The sequence below is a fragment of the Xiphophorus couchianus genome, chromosome 20 (genome assembly GCF_001444195.1).
Source record: "Xiphophorus couchianus chromosome 20, X_couchianus-1.0, whole genome shotgun sequence".
NCBI lineage: Eukaryota > Metazoa > Chordata > Actinopteri > Cyprinodontiformes > Poeciliidae > Xiphophorus > Xiphophorus couchianus.
This window is the reverse complement of record NC_040247.1, coordinates 26,569,284-26,593,566: the sequence shown is the minus strand read 5'-3', so window position 1 is coordinate 26,593,566 and position 24,283 is coordinate 26,569,284. Positions and strand designations below refer to the sequence as shown.

The 24,283-nt window shown below is 40.2% G+C and overlaps 1 protein-coding gene across 11 annotated transcripts in view; it reads right to left on the bottom strand.

Annotated features, from left to right (window-relative positions):
* magi1b (membrane associated guanylate kinase, WW and PDZ domain containing 1b) overlaps nt 1-24,066 on the bottom strand; it is a 146,722-nt gene extending 122,656 nt beyond the window's left edge. For 4 of the 11 annotated variants that reach the window (XM_028003945.1, XM_028003947.1, XM_028003948.1 and 1 more), the window contains exon 1: nt 23,270-24,066. In XM_028003945.1, coding sequence (XP_027859746.1) covers nt 23,270-23,567 — 298 coding nt within the window. In that variant the 5' untranslated portion in view covers nt 23,568-24,066. The remainder of the gene's footprint in view (nt 1-23,269) is intronic. The other 7 variants (XM_028003937.1, XM_028003938.1, XM_028003941.1 and 4 more) reach the window with 2 other exon arrangements.
* Between the last annotated feature and the right edge of the window lie 217 nt (nt 24,067-24,283).

Sequence of the window (24,283 nt, the reverse complement as noted above, 5' to 3'; positions counted from 1 at the left end):
TACGACCTCGGATAAAATGAGAGACTACAGAGACAGCTGTAAAGAGTGATTATGTTTTAGAGACAGGTACAGTTCAAATGAGACAAACACACATCAAGTCACCATCTGTCTGCTGCAGCGTGGGGCACACTGAGTGTTCAGATTACCCCACTAATTGAGCCCTGGGATCAAATCTTATGGTGTCCCAAATTATCAACCCATCAGGCTCAGAGCAACACCAAATACCATCTTTAACCTCGCCGACTTTCAAGATGAAAGACTACGGCTTAGAAACTAAAAAAAGTCAGGATTGCAAGTGTGAAGAAGGCACAAATCGATATGATTGCGAGGATAAAACTGACTTTTATCCACTGTTATCATTCCACCTCTTGGAAGATGAGGGCGCCAAAAACATAGGAATACTTTCAGGAAGAACATGAAAACATCAGAGGGTATGTGGCTGTTGACTTGCCATAAGAAAGTCCTTTGTGTCAAATTCTGGTAGAGATCTTGGACCTCCTGCTTAAAATTAGCATGTTCTCCCTGTGTGACTCCATTTCATCCCACTGACCAAAGAAATGTTTGTTATATCAATTGGTCACTCCAAGTTGGTCTAAAGATTGAGTGTGTGAGTCTCTGTGTTGCCCTGTGATGGTGAGCTGATCAGGGTTTACCCTGCCTCTTGTTCAAGCGGTATGTCAAACCCCCAAAACATAAGAGTTGTGAGAAAAAGCAACATACCAGCAGCAAATGTCTCGCGTTAAAAATCATCTGGTAGACGACAGCCACTACAAGTTGCAACACACATACATCCTTCTTGTACCAGTTCTAATAAAAAATATCAAAAAAATATTTGATATTTTTCAGAACAACCCTTCCAATGTTTTTCAAGGGTCCCTAACAACACGGATACATTGACCCAATGTGCATAACCCCTTCACTTTTCTATTGCATTGCATTTTCTCATGAGCTGGATATGTAGCAGCCACTCTAACAATTTCTCCCTTTGCAATGTGCTTTTTACTGTGTGCAGTGTCACAAAGCTTTCTAGGCATTCGATCGCATTTGCGGTTTCACCTGAAAGGCTCCTCAGGTAAGATTTAAACTCTATAAAAAAAATGCCAAGGCAGTAATTCAGCAAAGCTCACCAAAAGCCATGGTTGTCGTATTACTGACTGCTCAGAGTCCAGGTATCTGGAGGGGGAGGAATGCTGGGCATATGGTTGTGATTAAAACAGGGGCGGGGAAGCACAGCGTTGACATTAGCATGCTGCCTGGGGAACTTTATGAGAAACTGTGCCAGTCCCACTGCTGAGAGAATACAGACGCAGACTTGAAAATCCACACAGCAACGTAGACGGACTTCGTTTTTCTACCTGTCTGCTGTGTGCAGTGCCACATTCTTTAATATGCAGTGCTCAGCTCAGGAGAAGTAGTTTTGTCTTAATGATACCGTGCAAGCAGCTGAGCTTTGACACAAAATGATGCAAAACGGCATAACGTTTTATAAATCCGCACTTTCAGCAACTCTGTCTATCCAGAGTGAACAAATTAATGAACAGAGAAGGAGATGAAAACATGAAACAGTTCATATCGTAAGCAAAGCTAAATAAGATCCTCGTTCCATTACACCAGAAGTGGAAAATGCTCAAGGGAAACAACAACAAAAAAAAGTAAAATCCCTTGAGCAAATTAGGAGACTTCACCAGAACAAAGAAATAAAAGGCGCTAAAACGAGAAAGAAAGAGGGGGAAAAAAGCAGAGCCAAGTGGTTTGAGCATGTTTACACTCCTCCAGTTTAACAACGGGAGTGGCTTCTTATTACAGAGGAGAGCTCACATCCAACACAAATGAGAATACAGCATATCAATTTGCTCACACCGACATCCAACAAGATTTTTAAACAATTACATACAAGTAATTGTGGAGTTATGAAGTCGCATGCTGCGGGCTAAAGCAAATACTTCATTTAGGGATGAAAGTTTCTCAATTAAGTAGAAAAGTAATATTGTATAGTTGTCTCTTGAATATTAAAATCTCATTCTCTTTTTTTTTTTACTTTAAAATAATTTATTATTACAAAGATAGGGAAGAAAATCTTTCATCATTAAGCTTTTTACCAAGAGTCCTTTTGAGAGTCCTCAAAAGTATCAGTTAGTTTTATTTTTGAACTGACTATATATCCCACTGAGATAATTCAAATTGGAAATATGCATCTTGAGAGCAACTAAAATGTCCTTAAACAATGAATGGTTCACAGTTTCAAGCTATTTCCCAAATGTGGTAAAGCAGGCTTATTTTGGACACTTACAGCATTTTATTTGACAAAAAGGAACAAAACCATTCAACAAAATCCAGAACGTACCGGGATTACATTTTAATACAATCCTCTAACTTTAGTCATCAGCGTATCCTTTTTGCCGTTTGTTGTTCTCACAAGTTCAACTTTCATGGTATGCAAAGACAAAGCTTTTGATTTCCAGGGAAAAAATGAAGGCCAACCATAAGTTTACCAATGAGAATGTTTTTAAAAAGGCAGTTCAAAACAATTTTTGGGGGGAAGAACAGGGAACATGTTTGACATAAAACAAATGGCAAAAGAATCCTTAACTATGAAGCACGGGGATAGACGCATCATGGTCGGGGGATGAAGGACTTGGCCAGCTTATCAACCCGCCCACCAGGTCATGTCTGCACATGTGCGTCTAAGAATTGTCGTCTCACTGTTGCCAAGTTAGTGACTTTGTTGCTATATTTAGCAACTTTTCAGACAGGAAAATCAGCATCAGCCAAATTTAGAAACGGCAGGTCAGGTTTTTTTTTTTGAAGATCTGTGATCAATGATTGGCCAGAAAACTGCTATCAGCGCGCCCCTACCTAAAACATACTAGTAAACTACCAAGAGATGGGTGAGAATTAAGAAAAGAGAAGTTATGAGACTAGAGGAAGTTTGCCAGTGAATTTATTTAAACCAAAAAGGGTAAGATTGGCTGTTTAAGGACTTAGGGCTGTAATCACATCAGCAGTCATTCATAGTCTCCCTGAGATTCAGTCCAGGACACAACTAAGATGTCAAAATGAACAACAAATGAGACACAAACCGGAAATGAGGGTGATTTGTGGCTGACTAGTGAGACGGTGCACTTCAGGCTCATTACACAGAGACATATTGAGAAAAAGTATTCCTCCTGGCATAAAATATGGAGATAAAACACAACATGAGCTGTTGGAGGATCCTGACAGCTAAATGATTCAGACACCGACAAAAAAACAAGACACAGAAGGATACGGCGGTAACCACAACATTCATGTCTTTGTTTCTGCAGTTGGGCTAATTTTACAAAAAGTCAGTAGATTTGCTAAAGGTTTTTCACAGTCCTGTTCTTCTAAGGGATTTTAAAGGTCGCAGTCAAGAAAAATCATCTCCCTGGTCATGCTCTGGCTCTAGTTTCCATTCAAAGGTCACCTGCTGCACGTTAAATAAAAGTGACAAAGGTGTTAGAGCAGTGTAAACAAAGCAATTGTTTGGTGTGGGAATGCTAAGAAAGCCTGAAACCCAAGGGGACCGTAGGAGGAGCCATGAGGTACAACCATGAACCAGAGCAAGAGATCACACCTGGAGCCAAATGACAGAGAAGTAGGACAACCTGCTTCTTCTTCACGAGGCCAGAAGATGTAAGAAAAGGGAAATAAGCAGAGAGCTACGGCATTACTCTGAGTTCACTGTCATGTGATGTAATTGAATTCTTGGCAATTTGATCTCGGAGACGGGATAGATGACAGAAATGAAAGCCGGTGAAGGGAGAGGAGGAAGGGGCTCGGCAACAAAGGAGAGGATTGATTTTGGTTTCTACGCTGGAATGAGTCTCAGGGGAAAAGCGGAGGGAGTAGCGGGTTCATTCCCTGACCACACCCGCTTAAAAACACAAAAAGAAACAAACACACACAGATTTTATGACCCACATCTACTCTGTTCAATCAGTCCAGAAGGGAAAAATAAATAAATAAAAAAATACCAAGAGAGACAGAGAGGGAAAATTAAGTTAAAATGGGAGGGAGCTGAAATGCTAATCTGAACAAAATGAGGTAATCTCATGTTCTTGGCCTTCACGCCTCAGGACTCACAGCTGCAGCCTCACCTGGTTGTCTTATTCTATTTTTAAAAGAACATTTCCGCCTCAACTGTGATGTTAAATATTATAAAGTAAAGCCAGTTTGATGGGTACGATTGGTGCCAAGCACGAAACTCGAGGCATACAGTGAACATAAAGTTCACTGTAGACGCCAGTGCAAGCAGATGCTGGCAGTCTGAGGTCAGAACAGCTGGAACGAGTCAAACTTTCCAGGTGAGCAGGGCATCAGATAGTATTTATTCATGTCATCGACGGGCAGGAGGCTGACCTATTTATAGTGCCTTGAACATTTTTTGGGAGATGGGAAATCACATCCATAAACCTCAAAGTATTTCATACAGATTTTATGTGATACAAAGAAAATTCTTATGTGGTTTTCAAATATTTTACAAATTAAAATCTAAAAAGCGCAACTCCCCTGAGTCATGACGTAATGGAACAGTGTTTCAGTGCACTTAAAAGTGAGCACTTTAGGTTAAGTTAGGGCTGGGTTGGAAAATAAAATTTTTTGGTACCAAATTCGATTTCCTATTTTAATCCATTTTTTCCCCTCACTTTTTCCTAAAAATGTGAAAATGTGAACATTACTCCCAATATCACATCATCTTCCTTTTGGATTCAATAGGTTTTCTTCCAGTATGGCACTGTATTAAGCAAAATGTCCATCTTCCCCATCATGTTTCACACAAGAGATTGGTTATTCAGAATGAAGTGGAGAGCTAGAAGCCATATAAAGCCCAAAAGTTCAGCTTTTGTCCCATCTGATCAGGGCAGATAAGACACTTCCCTACATGGCTTGTGGCAAAATACAAGACAGATTTCTCCTGGTTTTTCAACAATGGCTTTCTTCTCAGACTTAAGGAGTATGACTTATAGACTTATATAGTGACTATACAGCTCCTAAAGAATCAACGTGAACCTATTGGCTTCTTCCTTAAGAATATCCAGGCCTAACCTCCGAGCTTAGGGCGATTACACGTGAGAAGTCTCTGAATACTTTTGCAAGACACTTCATCGACATTCAGAGTATTCATATTGTCATACAACATTCACTGTAAATTAATTTCCTAAATGTCCATCTTGTCCCAGATGGACAGCGTCTAATCCAGACCTACAGTGTCCTCTGTCTGTCATTCATCCTGCTATAAATAGAGTGATGGGCTCCGCTGGTTAACCTGGGCGTCTGACTGAAACACCTCCCCGTACAGCTGGCGCCTAGCGAGGCAGAAACAAGTCGGAGAGAAATGGACCAGGTGAGCTGCTGCACACAACAAAGGAGAGACTCTGATCTACCCTCTCCTCCTCTGCTCTACTTCGTCTGTGCCCGCCAGATGAGGAACGTACATCCTGGGATAGCGTTTATCAATTATGATAACGCAGACCCACGTTTATTGGGCTATATTCACGTTTGCATGGCATCGCAGCTTGTAAATGCAAGCTTCCGGAATTAACTACAAAGTGTTAAATATTTTAAAGCTTCAATGTGGCAATAATGGCTGAACGTGAAGGTTTAACATTAACAACATTGTATGCCAAGCCTGAAAAATTATTTAATGACGGCAATATCGTCAAAGGCTGAAGTTTTATCTGCAAACATTAGCTAAATGTAGATCCATCTTTGATTTCGGTATCAAAAATATAGCATTGGTCTATGTTTAAAAGGCAAAACAGGGTCACTTTTATGACCTTGTTTGTGCCCAATGGCTCACAGTGACTTAAGCAGCATTTAAAAGCTGTATTTAGATCACACAGCCATGAATGCCAGTGAACATTTTTAGGCCTTTGCACACACATACACACACATATAGCCTGTGGTCGAACGTCTGGGAACTCTGAGAACAAAAGCAAAGCACTTCCTCTTTTTCTCCTTTACAATGGTCAGCAGAGTTGTGACATCAGTTGGTTTTTTTAACTGCTTTTAAATATAACAGCAATCAAAGCAACGCTTTTTCTGTGGAAACCCTCGGTCTGTTTACCCGATTTTCACAGCTGCTTTTCCAAATCTCCCGATGCTAAAAAAGGGAAATTTCTGACTTTTAGATTTAAACATGAATTGGGTCAGGTTTATAAAACTTGGAGTCTAATGCTCTCCAGTGTGGCTCTTTGTATGCATCCTAAGGAACAGAAAGAGATTTTACAAACTAAATTAGAAATCCCCTAAACAACAACCTAAATTAAGACCTATAAACCAATAAAAATTACATTTGTTAGAGATGCAGAGAAACCAGTGACTAGAGTTGGATAATATTTAACTTGATCGCCCCGCACCAGTGATGCGTTGGTCAGAAACTCAAAAGTTTCATCTTTTTCTGATCAGTGAATGCACCAAATCCAATACTATTAACTAAGGAAGGAAAACTCAAAGTGACCCAATTTTCAGTACCAGCAAGGTGTTCACAAATATGTGGTTCATTCAGGGTGCAAGAAAGCGACAGAGAGCATTATTTTTAGTAGATAACATGAAGGCTAAGTCAAGTACAGCAAAGCTGCTTGGATTTATCCTTTTGAGCTTTGATGCAGTATGAATGGTCTGGTAAGGACACAGATACTCAAGGAATACACACCAGGACTCATTTTATTCTCATGGTATCCCAGCTAACTGCTTTCACAGATATATCAAAGTGACAAGTTTACAGTCTTTTAAAATATTTGTAATGTCTTAAAGTCATTTTTAGGTCAAACAGAGACTGGAAATTGGCCACCTAATTCAGATCTGTGCATGCTTATTTTCTCAGCTCCCCTTTTCTCGCCAACATTTTTAGGAGGCAGGGTCAATGAGGAAACCAAGAAATTTAAGTGAAGAGGAAAATAAAACTTTTCAAAACTAAATGTAAAAAAGAGAAACTTCAGTCAAATCCTATAGAAACTATAGGAACTGTCATTTACTGTAATAAATAATTGATTTATTGCAGTAAGGAATAAATCAATTTACTCGCAAGAAGAATTAAAACAAGCTCAATTTCCATTTGCAAGATTTAGCATTTTTATCCTTTCACTCTCTCTTTCTACCAAAAACTGGATAACAAAAGTCTTCAGTCTAGTGTATTTGTCTCAACTAACTCTTTTCTTTTAGGGCGAATTTTGTTTACAGAGTCCTCATAATTAATTTTTATGTTTATTTATTTTGAACATTTAAAATGTCTTCTAGTTCCACTGCTAAACGTTCATTAGAATTTTAAGTTTCTTGCTCTTTGAGAATGTCTTGCATTATTATGCTGTTACCATTATATTACTTGAAAGTGGTCTGATAACAATATTATCAAAAACAATGCAAATGTCCAGAACACCAGTGAAGGGACCAGACAGATGTGTCTGACTTGGCCATGCTACCCCGCTGCCTCTGCACAGAGATGACAGGAATGTGGTCTGTTCGTACTCGAGCAGCTAAACAAAGTTATCTGCCCACCACATCATGAGACTCAAAGCTGCTCCTCTCCCCGCCAATGTTTATCCACTGTTTTCCAAGTCTCTGTGTGTGTCCGGGAAGATTTTATTTAGCAATCAGCCCCGTCCCTGGAGATGACCGGTGCTTTGGGATTTAGGACCCAGTTGCTGTGGCAACCAGAACGGTCACCTGACACCAATCACTTACAACGTCATGTTTACCAATTCCAGATGAACAGAGGGGATAAGAGTGGATGGGTAGAGCGAGATAAAGCGTGTTTTTTGGGGATGTTTTATTAAACAGGGCAAAAGGCAGGTTCAGTGTAAATTAAGGAACACAAAAAAAACTAAAAACGATTCAAACATTATGGAAAGCAAGGTTTGGCAAGCGTGAGTAATTTGCATCGACAAAAAATGTCAGATAGGCAAATGCGGGTGTGGTCACGTTTCCAGGAAGGAGCGTGGCATCTGACCTCTCCTGGGAGCCCCGCCCCCTCATGATGATGTCGAGCGCCGCCCAGGTTGCCTAACAGGTGCGGCACAGGTATGCGGCAGTTTCATCCCAACCTGTCTGACTGGTCCAACAGTGTTGCTGCCAAACCCCACACATAACCAAGGACATTTTGGAGACATGAACACTTTCTAAGTTTCCGATTGTGGCCGACTATGCCAACAGATTACACATTACAAATAATTAAATTTACAGTCATCATGTCAGATAAAGAGAACCATGTATTTGTTTTGCATCTTTCTTCATTGCATATCTTTGCTGATGTAAGAAGTGACTCAAACACAGGAGTGCTCCTGTGCTGTGGACTGACAGTTAACAACAGTCGTAGGTGAGACAAACAACAAAACAGCCCCAACTGGATGCAAAGGATTCTTCACATTCCTTCAAAAGAGGACAATGAACCTTCAGAGTTGGCAAAAAAACAAACACACCTCTTCACCGGTAGTGAAGGTGATGTCTTTAGAAATAACAGCTATTGGAAAAATAAAATGAAAACTATCTTCAAGTCCCAAAAAAGTCAAAGCAAAGAAAAAAATTTTATTCTATAATTGAGTTACAACTAGTCTGTCCTTTTATTTTCAAACCAAATAAGTAGTTTTTAAAAAAGCAGTTTAGGAACTGCCAACTATGGATGATGACCAGCCATCTGGAACAGCACCACTGCATTTTCCTATAAACAATCAAAAACAACACCTGACAGTAAAGTGTTGAATTGATGTGTGGCTGTTGAGTGGTAAAAAAAAAAAAGGGTCGAAGTGAGTACTCTTGCTTCTTCCAAAGAGCCAATAAAACCATCGCTTTCAATATAATGGTTCTTTCACTGTGGTTGTTACTGTTTTTCTTCTTTCCATACAAAATGTCCACTCATGTTATCCAACATGTCCACTCATGTCATCCAACATGTCCACTCATGTCGTGGGATAAGTTTTTTTATCCAGACATACATTTAGCCGCAATAATTGCCTGCAGAAAATAGTTATTTATTTATGTCTGAGCCAAATGGATGAGAAAGTTTAACTGCACCTGCAGTTCAAGTGCATTTTACCACTTTATTTTAAATTTTACCTCTAGCTTTAAGTGACTTTTTATAATCAGAACATACTCTCAACTTAGAGTATGAGAAGCATGATGGATTATATCTTCATAATTGAGTTTCGACTTTACAGTAGTATAGTAACAAGCAAAACATGGGCTGATTATTTGTGCCTCCATTCCCCACCACTTTGTGTTACCCAACCATGGCACAGCTTGCTAAAAATAAAGTATTGAGGTGAAACAGTTTAGGAAAATGTGCTGGCATATGCACATCAGAGTGAAAATGCTGCTAACAGGTGCATCAATTTAGTTTTTCTAAATTAGGACAAAATACACAGACTCTTAAATCCACATATAGGGTTCCGGGTTAGTATGTCTCTGAGATACTACTCTCGGACAGCACTACTACCTTGCACCTTCTGAATTCAAATTTGAGCTAGAGACTTTTTCTATAACTATTTTTGTCTTGGAGGAGCCACTATGTTGTGTACTAATGCCCAAGTTCAGTGTACCTAACTCAGCAGCATTCTTGGCTACCTAGTGTTAGTTTTCTATTTCTTTGAAAATTTATTGATTGCGAAAACACAACATAACCATCGTGGGCTACAACCTCAAAAATTATTGAAAGAGAAATTATAATTAAAAATCTATATGTTAACTGGTACCTTTCCTGGATATTTGAATTCTTAAATTTTAAACATGTACATCTTATCCTGTTGTATCACTTTTAAAATGAAAGTACACATTTCTTTTTATGCGTTGAACCTTATTGCAATGACTCATTCAAATTTAACCTTTAAAGTCTGCATTTACTGCTAAAGAGAGGAAGCGACCCACAGGAAAAAGGAGCTACAAGAAAGCCGGTCAAGATAAAAATGACAATTAACAAAAACAGCCAAAAATAACTTTGATTCAAACATTATGAAAAGTAAGAAAGAATTGAAGGGTTTAGTAACATATGATCCTAAATATGGTCGCTATTCTGCCTTTCAGAGTCATTTTTGATTTGCTTTTCCAGCTGTTTTCTATGATAACATTGTTCAAACATGCATGGTGCTTTCTTTGACCCTGAAGAATCTCAAGTTCAGCACAAGTTGGCATTTTCGATAAGCTCCCCTTCTTACACACACACACACGCCCGCACCCACACACACACATAAAAATAGCAGTGTTGTGTGGAGTCGACTGTCATGCGTGCTCTGCTCTGAAGCCCAGTATGACAATAAGAGCAGAACTTGTCCACTGTGACTCAGCAAGCAAGTAGGCCACAATCCAGTTCCAGCTGTCCCTTTATCAGCCCATTTACATCATGAAGAATAGAAATCAACTTCCCCCTGAAAAGAAACAGTGGGTCTGCGTGCACTCAGAGCCTAAGAACCCCACAGGGAAATTAGATTTCTTGTCTAATTTATGAGCTCTGGTGCCCAGCAGAGCGTGAGGACATGGAGGGACGTTTGTGTTCGCCGGCAATCTTACGCTCACTTTTGTTAGAGTGTTAAGAAAATAGGCGATTCCCTTATGTGGTAAGCTGATTGGAGCAATACATCATCTGTTGCAGACCCAGTCATTTCACAGCATGGACTACTGGGTGGGAATGACAAAGACAGAAGCTGTTGAGGGAGGGAGGTCGCGCAATATTTTAGAGAAGATTTAACGGGCAAGATTCCCCTCCAGGAGACCGAGGAGATGAATCCAGTTGAAATATGTAGTGCTCATAAACAGTGCATGGTACAAGATGCACAGAACAGAAACAAGTCACGCTGACCCTTCCAAAATGTTACAATTGTTTCAATCCTGGCTGTACCAAACAAAGATCAGTTCTTACAAAATATATGATGAAATCCCATTAAGCATCAGAACTGAGCATTCCAGAACCAAGTGTATTTTTCAAATAAAGTTGTAAAATACACTTGAACTGCAGGTGCACTTAAACTTTCTCATCCATTTGGCTCAGACATAAATAACTATTTTCTGCAGGCAATTATTGTGGCTAAATGTCTCAATAATTCATAAGCATACTGTGCTACAAAGGAAAATGATTTGATGGTGTAATTAAGTATGCAGGTATGAAATTGTTTGTATACAGGTACAAAATGTAGGTAGTAAGGGACAAGACGGCAAAGTGTCTACAAACTAGGAGTACAATTTGGACCCAGCAGTCATAAATTCACAGCAGACAGTTTTTCAAATGCACCAAATTTTCTGAGAAAAACAATCCACCACCTGTCAAGAAACATGAAGATGCCAGAGACATTTTCTTACTATCTAGGTGTGACATGTGGAAGGATGTGGGAGTTACTACCCTGCTTAAGCACGGTAGTAATGGCGCCCCAACAGTCAGGAAGAAAATAGTAAGCCAATTTTTCAGTGCGGAGGTGTGATATGATACGATGTAAATCAATATAACCAGCTAACAGTGGGATCTAACAAACATAAAAACTTTAAATTATTTTAAGAGAAGCTGAACCAAACAAGTAAAAGCAACTCTAGATTGTTTTATTGCGATTGCTTTGTAAATATTATATATAGCAGCATGTCCGTCCATCTGTCGGCGTGAGACCAAATTAGACATCTCTCTCCCCTGCAAACACTTGGGGTTCCAGAAAATTTGTAAGAAAATTCTAAATTGGTCAGATTTCCTGGCCCATTTTTATGAGTTCAACTTGGAACAAAAACCTAAAATCCAAGGAGAAGGAGTATAAACAAGACATTTGGTTTCTGCATGATTTTATGGTCTAAACCTGCCAGAGTTCATCCTCTCTCTTATGTATTCCATCACCAGGGCAGCATCTCTTCATGAGACTGGTGACCTTGTCTAAGGTGAAAGTACATTTCTGATGTGTAATCTGTTCAGACAACTCACTTTGAGAATTTCACATTTAATCAGACACTTTCAGTCCTGGAATATAGTCAAAATCAAATTCCAAGAATCTCCAAACCTTTCAAGACTACATTAGGAATCCTCAGCCCTCTAATGCTCATTCTGGAGATCGTAAAGCACTCCCAGGGAGAAGGGAGATAGAGTCACTAATGAGTCGCAGATCTCCACTGGTATCTGTTCCCAGTGGGCGAGATGTCCAACACACAGACTGTGCGGATTGCTTCGTGTTGGTGCAGTTACATTTCCTTCCCTCTTTCTTGGATCTGCAATATCAGCTCGATTTCTGAAAGATCACACCATTGCAGGCCTTTACTGGCTAAAGTGGTGATTTATGAACCGCCAAAAGCAGCTTATAAAAAGGCTCATCAAAGGCCATGTGGTAAAACTGTGCTGCGAAAGAAACATCAAGGAGAACCGTGACAATACTATAAATCCATCTCATAGTCTGTCCAGCATTGTATTTTCACATGGAGCAGACAAGTTAGTTGGATTATAGACAAAATTATGACAAAAAAGAAAAGAAACAAACAGTGACACTCAGCAGACACCTGAGAGACTAAACCACTAATCTCAGCCAGAGCCAGCTATGTAAACACAGCATTCCTGCACAGAACAGAACAGAGGTGAAAAAGCAATGAGCTTCACAGAGGAGGAGAATGAAAACTCAAGACCAGAACCCTGTATGTAAACCTTTTGAAAAGCGTCCACACGCATCTGGATGCATGCTTCTCCCCCACGTCAGGGTTATTCAAACGACAAAGAGCATCTATGTTTCCACGTCTGCAGCACTGCTGATGGGATGGCGGCATGTGACAAATGGATTTCCACCACTTCCCACACAATCCTGTTCATTTGGCCTCGGCGCGCAAATAAAGATCACATGATGCCCGCATAAAAGCTCTGCGAGCGGCACTGAGGAGAGGTCAATCGGGGTAAAAATCGTCTCACACGGCCTCCATGAAGAACAGAGACAGAGTGTGCAGCAAACAAAGTAAAAATAGAGGCACGATGACAAACCTAGAGGGTCCGTGAAAAGTCACAATGTTGACGCATCATGTTATTTACATATGGGCATCTACTTAGACTGCTGGCAAAGGAGCGCACTGCTAAACCCTTTTGATTATCAACTACTCGGTTTTATGCAGTTCTCTAAAACCCATTTACAAATAAATTGAAATAGGATTGAAAATAAAAGTTATAGGCAATAGGCTTTGATTCAAATGTTTTCTGAGTCTTCTATAATAAAAGATACTCTTAAATGAGTAATTAATTGTAAAACCAGAGCTAAAACAATGTATTTAATATTTGTGACAAATAATGCCCCGTTCAGAGCACCACATAACTCTGTGGTTGTTCAGAAGACACTGCATGAGGTCACTTCAAGCTAGGAATCTGAATCAGTCATATTTTATAATGGTCAACCAGTTCAAACAGGGACTGAAAGCAAAGTTAACATGAATTGAATCTAATTCAGAGTTTAAAGATACAACTGAATAAAATTGTTCATGGAGCTTCCTAGGGTTGCAGTGATAAATAGGCTCTGATTTCCTTAATTTTGTGAGATTGGCTGATACTTGATGTGAAACCATTTTAAGCCACTGATCTTATCTACCTCCTCAAATGTTTGAAAATCAGCTTAAGTCCACTTTCTCTCCACCATGACAGAGCTGACTGACAGACCCTCCCACCACATCTGCAAAACAATAGTCATCCAAGCATTGACAACTGAGCAACATTTTTTTGCTATATTTAGCAATGTTGCAGTCAAAAAAATAATAATAATTAGAATTGTCCAAAATCGGAAGGTCAGGCTGCAATCTGCACCGCTAGGGTAATTCCAATAACCAACCAAAACCAGGAAGATACTCAACCATAATGAAAATAACTCATTGGCCAGGGTTTAAGTACTTAAGAACGAAATGATTTGTTTGCAGATGCAAAGCGGAAGAAGTGGCAAAGCATAGGATTAAATACTTGAGACAATACTAAAAATGGCTGTAGTTTACTCAATAGCTACCACAGAGAGTATTTAGCACAAAGGGGTTGTGTAATCCTGACAAGATAAAAATTTGCCCAGGTTACAATAAATGCATAAATAAGTGGATTCCTCTCAAAATGCATGTGGTTGATATCAGGCTGCAGCAGAATGTGGTTTTAAATTCATCTTTATACATTTTGTTTAATATAAATCAAGAGACTTACTCAAAAAAGGACTTATCTTCATGTCACATTCAGGCTCAAATAGAGCAGATGAAAGTAAGAGAAAGCCATGTATACTCCTATCTCCTTAAAAGTACAGAATTAGCAGAACTCTGAAAAAGTCAAAGTGGGAAAATTATCATATATATAGTGCCGTTAGAGTAGATCTAAGGTTTTAATTCAAACAGTCGTCATGAGCCGCATTTAGGTTTAAAAGAAAACGTGCAAGGCAATAATTTTAAACGGCTTTAAAGTTTGAGGACATATGAGAATCTGGAGGTCCAGCGGCGGACCACGATGTGAGGTATGTGATGGAGTAATCCCATCACAAATCCACTCACCAAAATCTCCCACCAAGATAAAGATGGACACCAGCGACCTCTTAATTAAGACTCAATCCTTTTCCTGTCTGCTAATTAGCCTCTGCTTGTCTAATTAAGATGCTATCATTAAGCCTGCGCGTTTCATTCACTGTACTCTGCAGTTTTAGAGGTGAAAAATGAGGACAAAATCTTTCTATTGTAGCATTTCAGCAATGGCAGCTCTGACCTTTAAGAGTTCATAAGCATAATGACCTTTACTTCTTGTTACACAATCCTGCACACACACACAACGCGACAGTGTCGCCAAGATGTCAGGCAACACCAAAACAGTCGAGGAAGTCAACTTGCGGATGTGGGGATTTTTTTTTCCTCCATGTCGTATATAACCGCACAGGCTTCAATCACCTGGTATATGGATTCAATATCTATAATCAAGGACACTGGGAACATTGAGCTCTCTGAGACCAACATTATTCAACATGAAGAATAGACAAAAGCAATTTGTGAGGAAATCACACTGAACCCCTTCATACAAACTACACCTTGTCTTATTTTATTCCAACTTTGCTTTAGCGGTTTGCATTCAGCAGAAAACAATTTTGATTTTGAACCAACATTTGAACTTAACCAGAGGCTTTTATGTGGGTTGTTAAATTAGCAGAAAAGCAACTTCTCCGTGAACCGTCTCGGTGTGACCGTGTAATCCGAGATTCAATCCTCTCATTCAAATGAGACACAATTCATTCCAGTCCAGATGAAACGGAAAGTAAAAACTCATTCTGAGAGATTGACCTTTTTGTCGCTGGAAAATCAAGTCTCTTTCTTTCCCATACTTTCAACCATCATATCTCTTCTGACAGCGACTGCTACCAGCAGAGCAGTTTTCAGAGCTTTGCCACACCCTGCAATACGCCAGCGTTGTGGAATGACCAGTTTAATTATTTGTTTCATTGGAGGCTTGAACAGACATTTCCAGATGGTAGTGGTGTGAAATAGCTGTTCCACGGTGACAGCTATGACATTCAAATGACAGTAAGTGTGGACAAAATGAAGAGCCATGTAAGAATGGAGCACAGAAAAGAACAGCAAACACTGCAAACATACTTCTAAGCGGCTCACTACTGTGGCTTTTTCTGTGTAAATCCTTTTAATCAAGGCTAGACCGCTCTCCAAACCTGTGGATACTTTCTTGTTTTGTCTGCGTGTGCAAAACCTTCCCAAACACATCACATAATGGGATTTATGTAGACAGACCCCCGCTTGGCCTTCAGTGGGGTCTGTTTAAAGGTAAAGAAAGGGAGGAAGCAGACCACAGGAAAAGGGGTTTTGAATTAGCATAGAGAAGAAATCTACTGGGACTCTTAATAAAAAGCTGACATTTGCTATTCATGACAAAAGATGCATTACTTGTGCATTTTTATAAGAAGCCAAAAACAGGGGGAAAAAACTATGCAACTTTATGCAGGAGTTTGGTTCTTCCACAACGTTTTTCGGCGAAGGAGCTTCTTTTTGTGGAAGAAAGTCTACTTGCTACAGGTTTTATTCTCAGCTCTATTAATACTGTCCACAGTCACTATAAATCCCATCATGTTGTTTCAGTCTCATGCACACTGAAGGCAGAACCGCATCTCATCCAAGTTTAACAGCATCACAGCCGACAGAAAGTCTCTGACTTGCCAGCCCGTTTAACCTGCAAACACACTAGTCTCCTCTACACACACACCATTACCATCTGCAAGCATACATGTAATATTTTTTTTAAATCACACAATCCAAAGAACAAACTTGGTGCATTTATTGGCTGTCTGCTAAAGAAATGAGTAATGAGAACTGGTGGCATGTTAGTGGGATGTTTAAAAAGTTCCCTGGTAAAATAGCAAACAATGAGCACAACCATGGCGACACATGAAGGCGTATTGGTGACAACAAGTATTAAAAACTGTTAGTAGGGAACAATATATTTGCAGCTTCATCAGTTGGCTAGATACATAACATATGACAGAAAGCAGACGTAGCAAGAATTGTGAGCACATAGGCTGCTGAACATTTCTCACAGATATGGAGAATTACTTAATGTGGCCATTGATGCGCACAACCAGTTTACTTATAGTTGGGGGAAAAAGTGTGTCAGTGGCACACACAGAGGAAGACAAGTGTGTTACTAATGGCAAGGTAAGAATTTCTCATCCAAATTTGTGATGTTGAGCAATAAATAATAAAATATTTCATACCTTTGTCCCAAATTGCCTCAGGAACTTATTTCAAATTTTTTAATATAAAAATATTTTTTTAAAAAGAAGTCCAACTAGGACGTTGGTAGACATGCTACTGCACAAACCCTACTACATCTTGTATATATAGGCATCAATACAGAGAAGAATTTCTCAGATGTATTGAAAAATGTGCTTGTGAGCAGAACTGGTCAACTTTCACTTTGCTCTACTCTTACTAGTGTTCAGAAAAAATTATAAATATAGATTTTTTTCCGATCAGTTCACATTGAACAGAACAGAATAAAAACTGAATTCGGAAAAATAGGATTAAAAACAAGAAACCATTTTCTTCGACATGCTGAGATATCTCTGAGGCTGCATAAGAGATGGAGAAAGATAACAGTAAGGCTAAACAGAATGCAATAAATGAATACAAAAGTTATTTGATTAGAAGTTGCGGGAATTAAAAACCATAATTACTGGTAATTAGATAAAATGCACAAATACTTGAGAACCCCTCCAAAAACATTTAAAACAGACAATAATTGGCTGCTTTTCAAACACTACCAGTCAACAGAATGCAAAGTAGCATTGCGCTAAGCTATTATAGCTTTCCAAGTTGCATTTTCTTTCAAATATTTTACATAAATATTTGATCTAAAGAATAAACTATGCAAGTAAACAGGTTTTTCTGTTAATAATTTGGAGTTATGTTCAACAGAAAAATCCTCAAGTGGGTGGATCCACAACTACTGAACCACAAATAGGCGGAGGTCCACTGTGCTCTCAGTATCAGGAACATGTTCAAGAAAGGAAATTAGAGGAAGCAAATAAATTAAAGAAGCTGTATAAGTGGGAAAATGTACTTCCTTGAAGCATGTCTGCAGTATATTCAGAGAGAGAGAAATTCTTGAAGAGAAATCTGAAATGGCTAAGATGAGCATCAGCAGATCAAAGCTTTATAAAGAGCGAACATTGAAATTTGGCCAGAGAATTCTGAGTGGAGCACGTCCCGGGTTTGTTGCACCTACTTTGCCGAAAGGCCCTGGTCTGAAAGCAATACCGGTATGTGTGTTGCGCCCAGTCTGATTGCCATAAAAATGTCAGTCATTATGTACATTTAGGAGTATTTCCAGGCAATTTTTGGCAAAAACCTCAAAGGACATAAGGTTGTTTTTTGTTTTTATCTTAAAAGGGAACGCCTCAGTGGCTCCCCACCGCCATCCTACTAAACTCTCTATAATAAATTAGTTGGCCTTTCTCCACCTCCGACAGAGTGTGTAACTGCAAGTGCCAAGTGTGACCAATTCCCATTCACACTCCTTCTAACAGCCTCCACTCAAGCTAATTAGGGAGAGAAAGACGATTCTCTAGTAAACAAGCGAGGAAACGGCGCACATGTGTGATTACCTCCTACTGCATTGGTGAGGCAGCATTTCATGGCCTATTTAGTTCTAACTCACAGTCCGTCCAGTGTACTTAATCTCAAAGCTCACAGTGTACTATTATACACCATCTCTTCTTGTGCATTTATACAAATTGAAGCACACACACGCACACTGAAATTAAAGCCGAAGCTGATGGCCCAAAGTTGGCTATGAGGAAGGAAGTAGAGTCGGTGTGTCGGAGAACACAAAAGATGGAGAAGCAGTTGGGATAGGAGACACGTACGACTTCCTGCCAAGAAAAGGAAATAAACACTTCCACAGGCAGACCCTGTCGCAAAAGACGTGCATCTAAACACGGTCAGGACTTAAAGCAATGACAGCGTTATAAATCTGAGCATGTAAGCAAGTCATGCCACCATTTAAAGAAAGAATATTTTATGCTTCTTTAATTTATCGCTACCAAGGTCTCATTTATCACACCAGCTCTATGGTATAATTTAACTCCGAGGCAAGCGCACCCCGTCTCTGAAGCTGCAGCTCAGGGATTCCCGATTGGTCTGAGAGAGATATGGCAGCCTTTGCGTGAAGAAGATGTCAAAGTCTAATGTGCCCTAAAGCATGGTTGCAAATCTTGTTCTCCTTTTCCATAAACAACTCCCATACACACACAGCGTACCTCCTGCCTCAGGGAAACAGGTCAGGTCTGGGCTACTGTGTCATGTTTCAAGGCCTGAAGACACACTCATCCATGCACCGGCATCGGTGTCGTCATCTCCAGGATACCATCACAGCTGCTTTACATAGTGTAACCATTTAGTAACATGCACTTGTGCTAATTAAAGGGGCTTAATGTACCTTGTTTTGCAACAATATTCAGCCAAGATGAAGTAGTGATTGATTATAAGGTGAACAGAAAATGAGAAGTGGATTTTCAAGATGTTTAAAAAGTAAAATATAAAAATTGTGGTCGGCATTTTATATCTTCCCGAGTCAATTCTTTGTAGAACCCCTAAATATTATCTGGCCTTTGTGACTACAAGTACATTTTTTGCACTTCTTTTTATTTTGGGGTATCATAACAAAAGCGGCTGAATACAAACAAACCAACCGGTTTGAGATTTATAGTTGTAAACAAAACTAAAAAGACAATTGTGCACTATTTTGAGTTCACATAAAGTCCCAATAACGCACACTGAAGTTTGTGAGTGTAAAATAAGACAAAGTTCAAAGGATATGAATATTTTCAGAAAGTATGGTGAGCCTCAGCATCCAAAGCCTTCATAGATTATTAACATAACCATCTGCACAGCATGGAACTGATTTGGTCTCATTCTCACACCTCACTGTTGTACAGTTAGCCACACCTCACTCTACTCTACTTATACGGCCGACTGCCTGAATGTTAAAGTGAGGTAGATTTCTATGTGTCAGACTTTCAAAGGAGTATAGGGATAACAGATTATAACATTAAATCAGGACCAAGATAGTTCTTTTTTTTAAAAACACTATTACATTCATAGAATTTCCAAACTAAAAACTACCTTCTTATGGCTTCACATCAGCAGCAATGACTCAGATCCATCTTCCCCACTCTGTGTGCTCATCTTCATGGATACTGAGAGTAAACACTGTAATCTCTGCAGAAGAATTCAGTCAACTCAGACTACAAATGCCTCTGTGTTTGAGTGTCGACTGAACACAGGAGTTTGCCTGGATGCGCGGTCACAGGTCAGTAAGCGCCGGCGTAACGTTGCTAAGCGCATGTCTCTATGCAGCTCCGCGATTGTCGGTGAGTCGAGGCGACGCCACCGCACCTCTCCTCACGTCTCACTTGATTAAAGTGGGAAAATGGCACAAACTCCATGTAAAATTAGGTCACACAAGATTTTACAGATGGTCCTAGCTGCCAAGCATGTTTTTCCAATTAGGGCTGATTAGGGAGGGAAATTCCCAGACAGCGTGAATTATTAAAAAACTGGAAATGGAATCTCATCATGTGGCGCTGTGACACTCGACATTCCCAGATGGGTCTCTGAGAGGGAGTGGGGGAAGGATTGGTGGGAAAGGCTGGGGCATGATGAGACTTCTGATTGGCTCAATCTGGGGACAGAGTTTCCTCCTATTGTCACAAGCTGCAGGGAGAATGAGAGGCGGGGACGCCGTCACATCTGGGAGATTTTTCACGCTGACTGGTCCTCTGAACGCGCTACGCAAACTAAAGCATCAGAGACTGAAGGCCTTTATTTAAAAAGGAACTTGCACTTCAAAGCATGAATAAGTAAACAATAGACAAAGAATTTGTGTTGGAGCAAAACTCAATTCTGCCTGAACGCCAAATGGGAAAGAAAAGATGAAGTCATGGCAGGTTTTTGCTGGAAAGGCTGAGCTAAGAGACAAATATGACAATTAACAAATCAGCCATCCTTAAAGATGTGTAGAAAGCAGCGATCTGCATCCCAGGTAAAGATAAGCAACACGTTTTTATTGCAGTGACATGACCTTAAACTGAAAAATAAAAACCTCAACTTTAATTTGGATTTTTTTTTTTTGTTATACAAATTATAAGAACTCTATTTATTAAAATAAATAAGTGCAATAATTTGATGAAAGTTTTCGGGAATCCCTATTACCAATTTCCCTGTGATATCCCATTTCTCTTAGAGCAAACTCTTCAAAATGAGAAGGACAAGCAATACATACTTTTCAGGAAGGACAAATCTGAGTCAATATTTATAAGTCAGGAAATGGCTGTTCATGCAAAACTGAAACTGACGGAAAAAACATTGATAAAATAAATGAATCACTTCCAGGCAAAAATCACTTCCTAAGGCATCAGTTACATTTACCTGGACATAAATCTTAACTTTTGAGACTTCCTTTATCGTTTTTGGCTAAATTGGCTGGTTTTGAGTCTGAAAGGAAACCCTGATTTCTCACAATTTGTTTCTGACAATTCAGTGTGAAGTATATGCAGATTCTTGCTCTTCTTTTCCGAGTTTACATCCAACGCCACCACATACGTTCAAACGGTTTCCCTGATCCAGCCCACATTGTCGACTGCATTAGCATGTATAGAACAGGAATGTCTCGCTGTCACCAGTGATTGTCACAGTCCATTGTTTGTGTCTACTTTCTTCTTGTTTTACATAAGTGACTTGGTCCTGCTGCTGCAACACAAAACACGTCCGATTAAGCTGAAATCCTCTGACACCTTTAAAATCAAATAAAATCTGGAATGAATGATTTACTGGTTAGCAAATCACTTGTGAGAAAAGAGGAAACATTATCCGTCCTATTCAGTCTTCAACTCAAGTACCGGTACTCCGTATTGCACAGCAGGTGGGAGCTGCTGTAAATCAGTCATGTTAATGTAGAAGCTGCTGAGGCCTCTGTACACTGGACTTTAAAACTATCTGTGCTGCTTCCCGTTTCAACAACAACAAGAAAAAAAGCTGCCCAGACAACATCATCATTCATTGCTCATCATAACGAGAGTTGTAGGAGAGAAACAAAATTGTGTCACAGGAGACGATCCCACTGGGTCCAGCTGACACTGCTGCCTGCGTTCACAGGTTAGAAATATGTGCGACTGTCCTTGGAGAGCTGTTGCTCTTTTTCTTCGGAAGTTGGTGTGAGCCAGGCGGGCTGGGAGCATCCCATTCAGCAGTCTGCGTTGCCATGTTGGGAGGCTGTCAGAGTGGCTCAGTGTCAAGCTCTCCCTACGCTGCTGAATGAGGCTGACCATGACCATCGATGCTAGCCTGACGTTCGCCTTCCCTGTTGGGAAGCCTGATGATGTTTTGTTTTGGTGGTGGAGAAATGTTGCCAGTCAGGTCTGCTTGAGGAGAGTACACTCGGGGTTCAGGAGAAATATTCACGTAAGGGGAGGTGAGGGTGTTACCATTGTTCTCTGTGCAAACTGTTTTAACTCAAGCTTAGCGACTGTTTCAAAAGGAAAAGCTGAAACAACAAGCGTGAGTGCAGGTTATGCCCCCTCTCCCTGTACTAAACAGGTGGCATTTCCCCTGGGAAAATTACTTAAACCTCATCAAACTTTACTAACATGTTAATAAGTTAACCATTTAACCTGTCGTTACTCTTCAGCAAGTCGAACGAGTGCGTTTATGCACTTGTTCAATATTTTTTACTTGGAAGAACCTTCTTCAAAGTGAACCATTCAGGGGTGCCACTAAAATGTTTGTAATGGCAGCAAGATGGGGTGGTAGACCCGAACTGAAAGTCTTCAGAAACCTTTATCTTAGCTTTTGTATGGAGTAGTGATTTATACAGAGAGATGGCTGGAGTAGAGGAGTGGCAGATTTAAAAGAGAAAAAAATATTTGCATTAAAAAAAATTAACAAATTCAAAAAAATGCAAAGTAAACTCGGATTTTCAGCCTCACGTTTCATGACTGGTTGGAAACAAACGAAAAATCTGCGCTATCCTATTCCCACTCAGTTATAGTGCCATACTATAAAGAAAGAGGTCAAGCTGACGAAAACACCCTTCAGTGTGGAAGTTTGCACGGAAAGAAGACAACTCCCATTTATCCATTTTCAGTAACAGTCAGGTAAAATTAAATCAGAAGAAGTGTAAGGCGCCGTTTAAGAGGAAATTGTGCCATCTACGGCACATCTGAGGTGCATTTAGGCTCAAAGTCAGCAAGATTTTCAATAAGTGATCTAATAACATAAAACAGCAAAGTTGCTCCGTTTTCTCCCTTTGAGTTTTAAATCTCTGTCTGTCATGAACCATGATGGATCTGGAAAACGTTAAGTCACTTTGAAAATCTCAGGGTTAAGGCAAAATGCTACAACATTCTCCAGCAACTACAATGCTTGTTTTAGTCATGCTGACTGCTGATACAAGATGTTTTTATACTCTATGTTACAGCTCTTAAAAAGAACATTTCAGGAAAAAATCGGAAACAGGCCTAAAATTTCTGACCAATGTCTCTGAAATAGATTAATGCTGCAATTTATAAAATTCGTTGTTCTTTTCGTTTAAAATGTGGAATGCATATTGCAATCAGCAATTTAAGGGATAGGCGCTGTGTCCCCCGATCCGCACTGCGCTCAGGAGCGCCACTGCTCAAAGCAAATGTGTTTGACAAACTTAACTTATTTAGAAACAAATTATTCTACACAGTCTCCTCCAGCTTACAAAGCAACCTAAAAAGCGCAAGACCGCATGCGGACTTGTTCCCCCCCTTCAATGACTTACCTGGCCTCACAGTTTTCAACTTCACGGGACTTTTGCAGTTCTTTATCAGCGTCTGCACGTCGTACAAAGGTAATCCTGAAATGGAGAGGTTCTCCACCTCCAGCAGCAGCTCCCCCTCGTTTAATTTTCCATCTCTGTAAAACACCAGGTTCTCGTTGACTTGGCCAATGTAGGCGAACTCCCCGTTCTCCGCGCCGCCGCGCAGAGACACGTTCAGGTCTCCGCGGGTGTCCTTCCCCACGGAGCACTCGTTCACCCTGGAGGTCCAGTGGTTCTTCTTCAGCGCGGCGTTGGTCATGGCGATGTATGCTCGGAGCCGACACCGAACCGAAGCGGCTTCCCCCTCTCCCGGGGCTCTGCCGCTCAGACGCGAGACTAGTAAGCGACGACTTTCACAAAGTAGATCCGAGAGGAAACGCAGCAAACTTTCCTCCTCTTCCACAGAAACATCAGCGCCTCCCGCAGCTACCTTCGGGCTCACAAATCAAGCCATACCGGTCCACTCTGAACTCGTTCCTTAAACTACACACGCCGCTCTCATCATTTTTCAAAACATTACCCGCACTTTAGTGCTCCTTTGCTGAAGTCATGTTATATCTTCCTCGGTCCCACTTTTCTTTTTATAATCCTTGGAGAGGAGGGGAGGGGGAAAAAAAAGAAGCTTGAAGATGTTTTCTCTCCTGAACCAACTTAAAACCAAATGCAGTTCTTTCTCTCGTGCGTGTCGGACTGCTAACTTCCCTGGCGCGCGTCCCTCCCGTGCGTTCAGCTCAGACTTATTCCCACTCTGGACTCCGCAGTAATGGGGAAGCCTTGCCGAGCGTGCTACGTTTAAGTGCGGTGGGAAATTTTAAATTCCGTTTCGGGCGCATAAATGCCCACCCCACCCCATCCCAAAAAAACATTCCTACTACCACAGGAGTCCAGCGTAGTGTGTATAAATAAAATTATTATAATTTGATGATTATTATAGATTTACCATGTTAAATTAAAACATCACATTGTACAACTGGT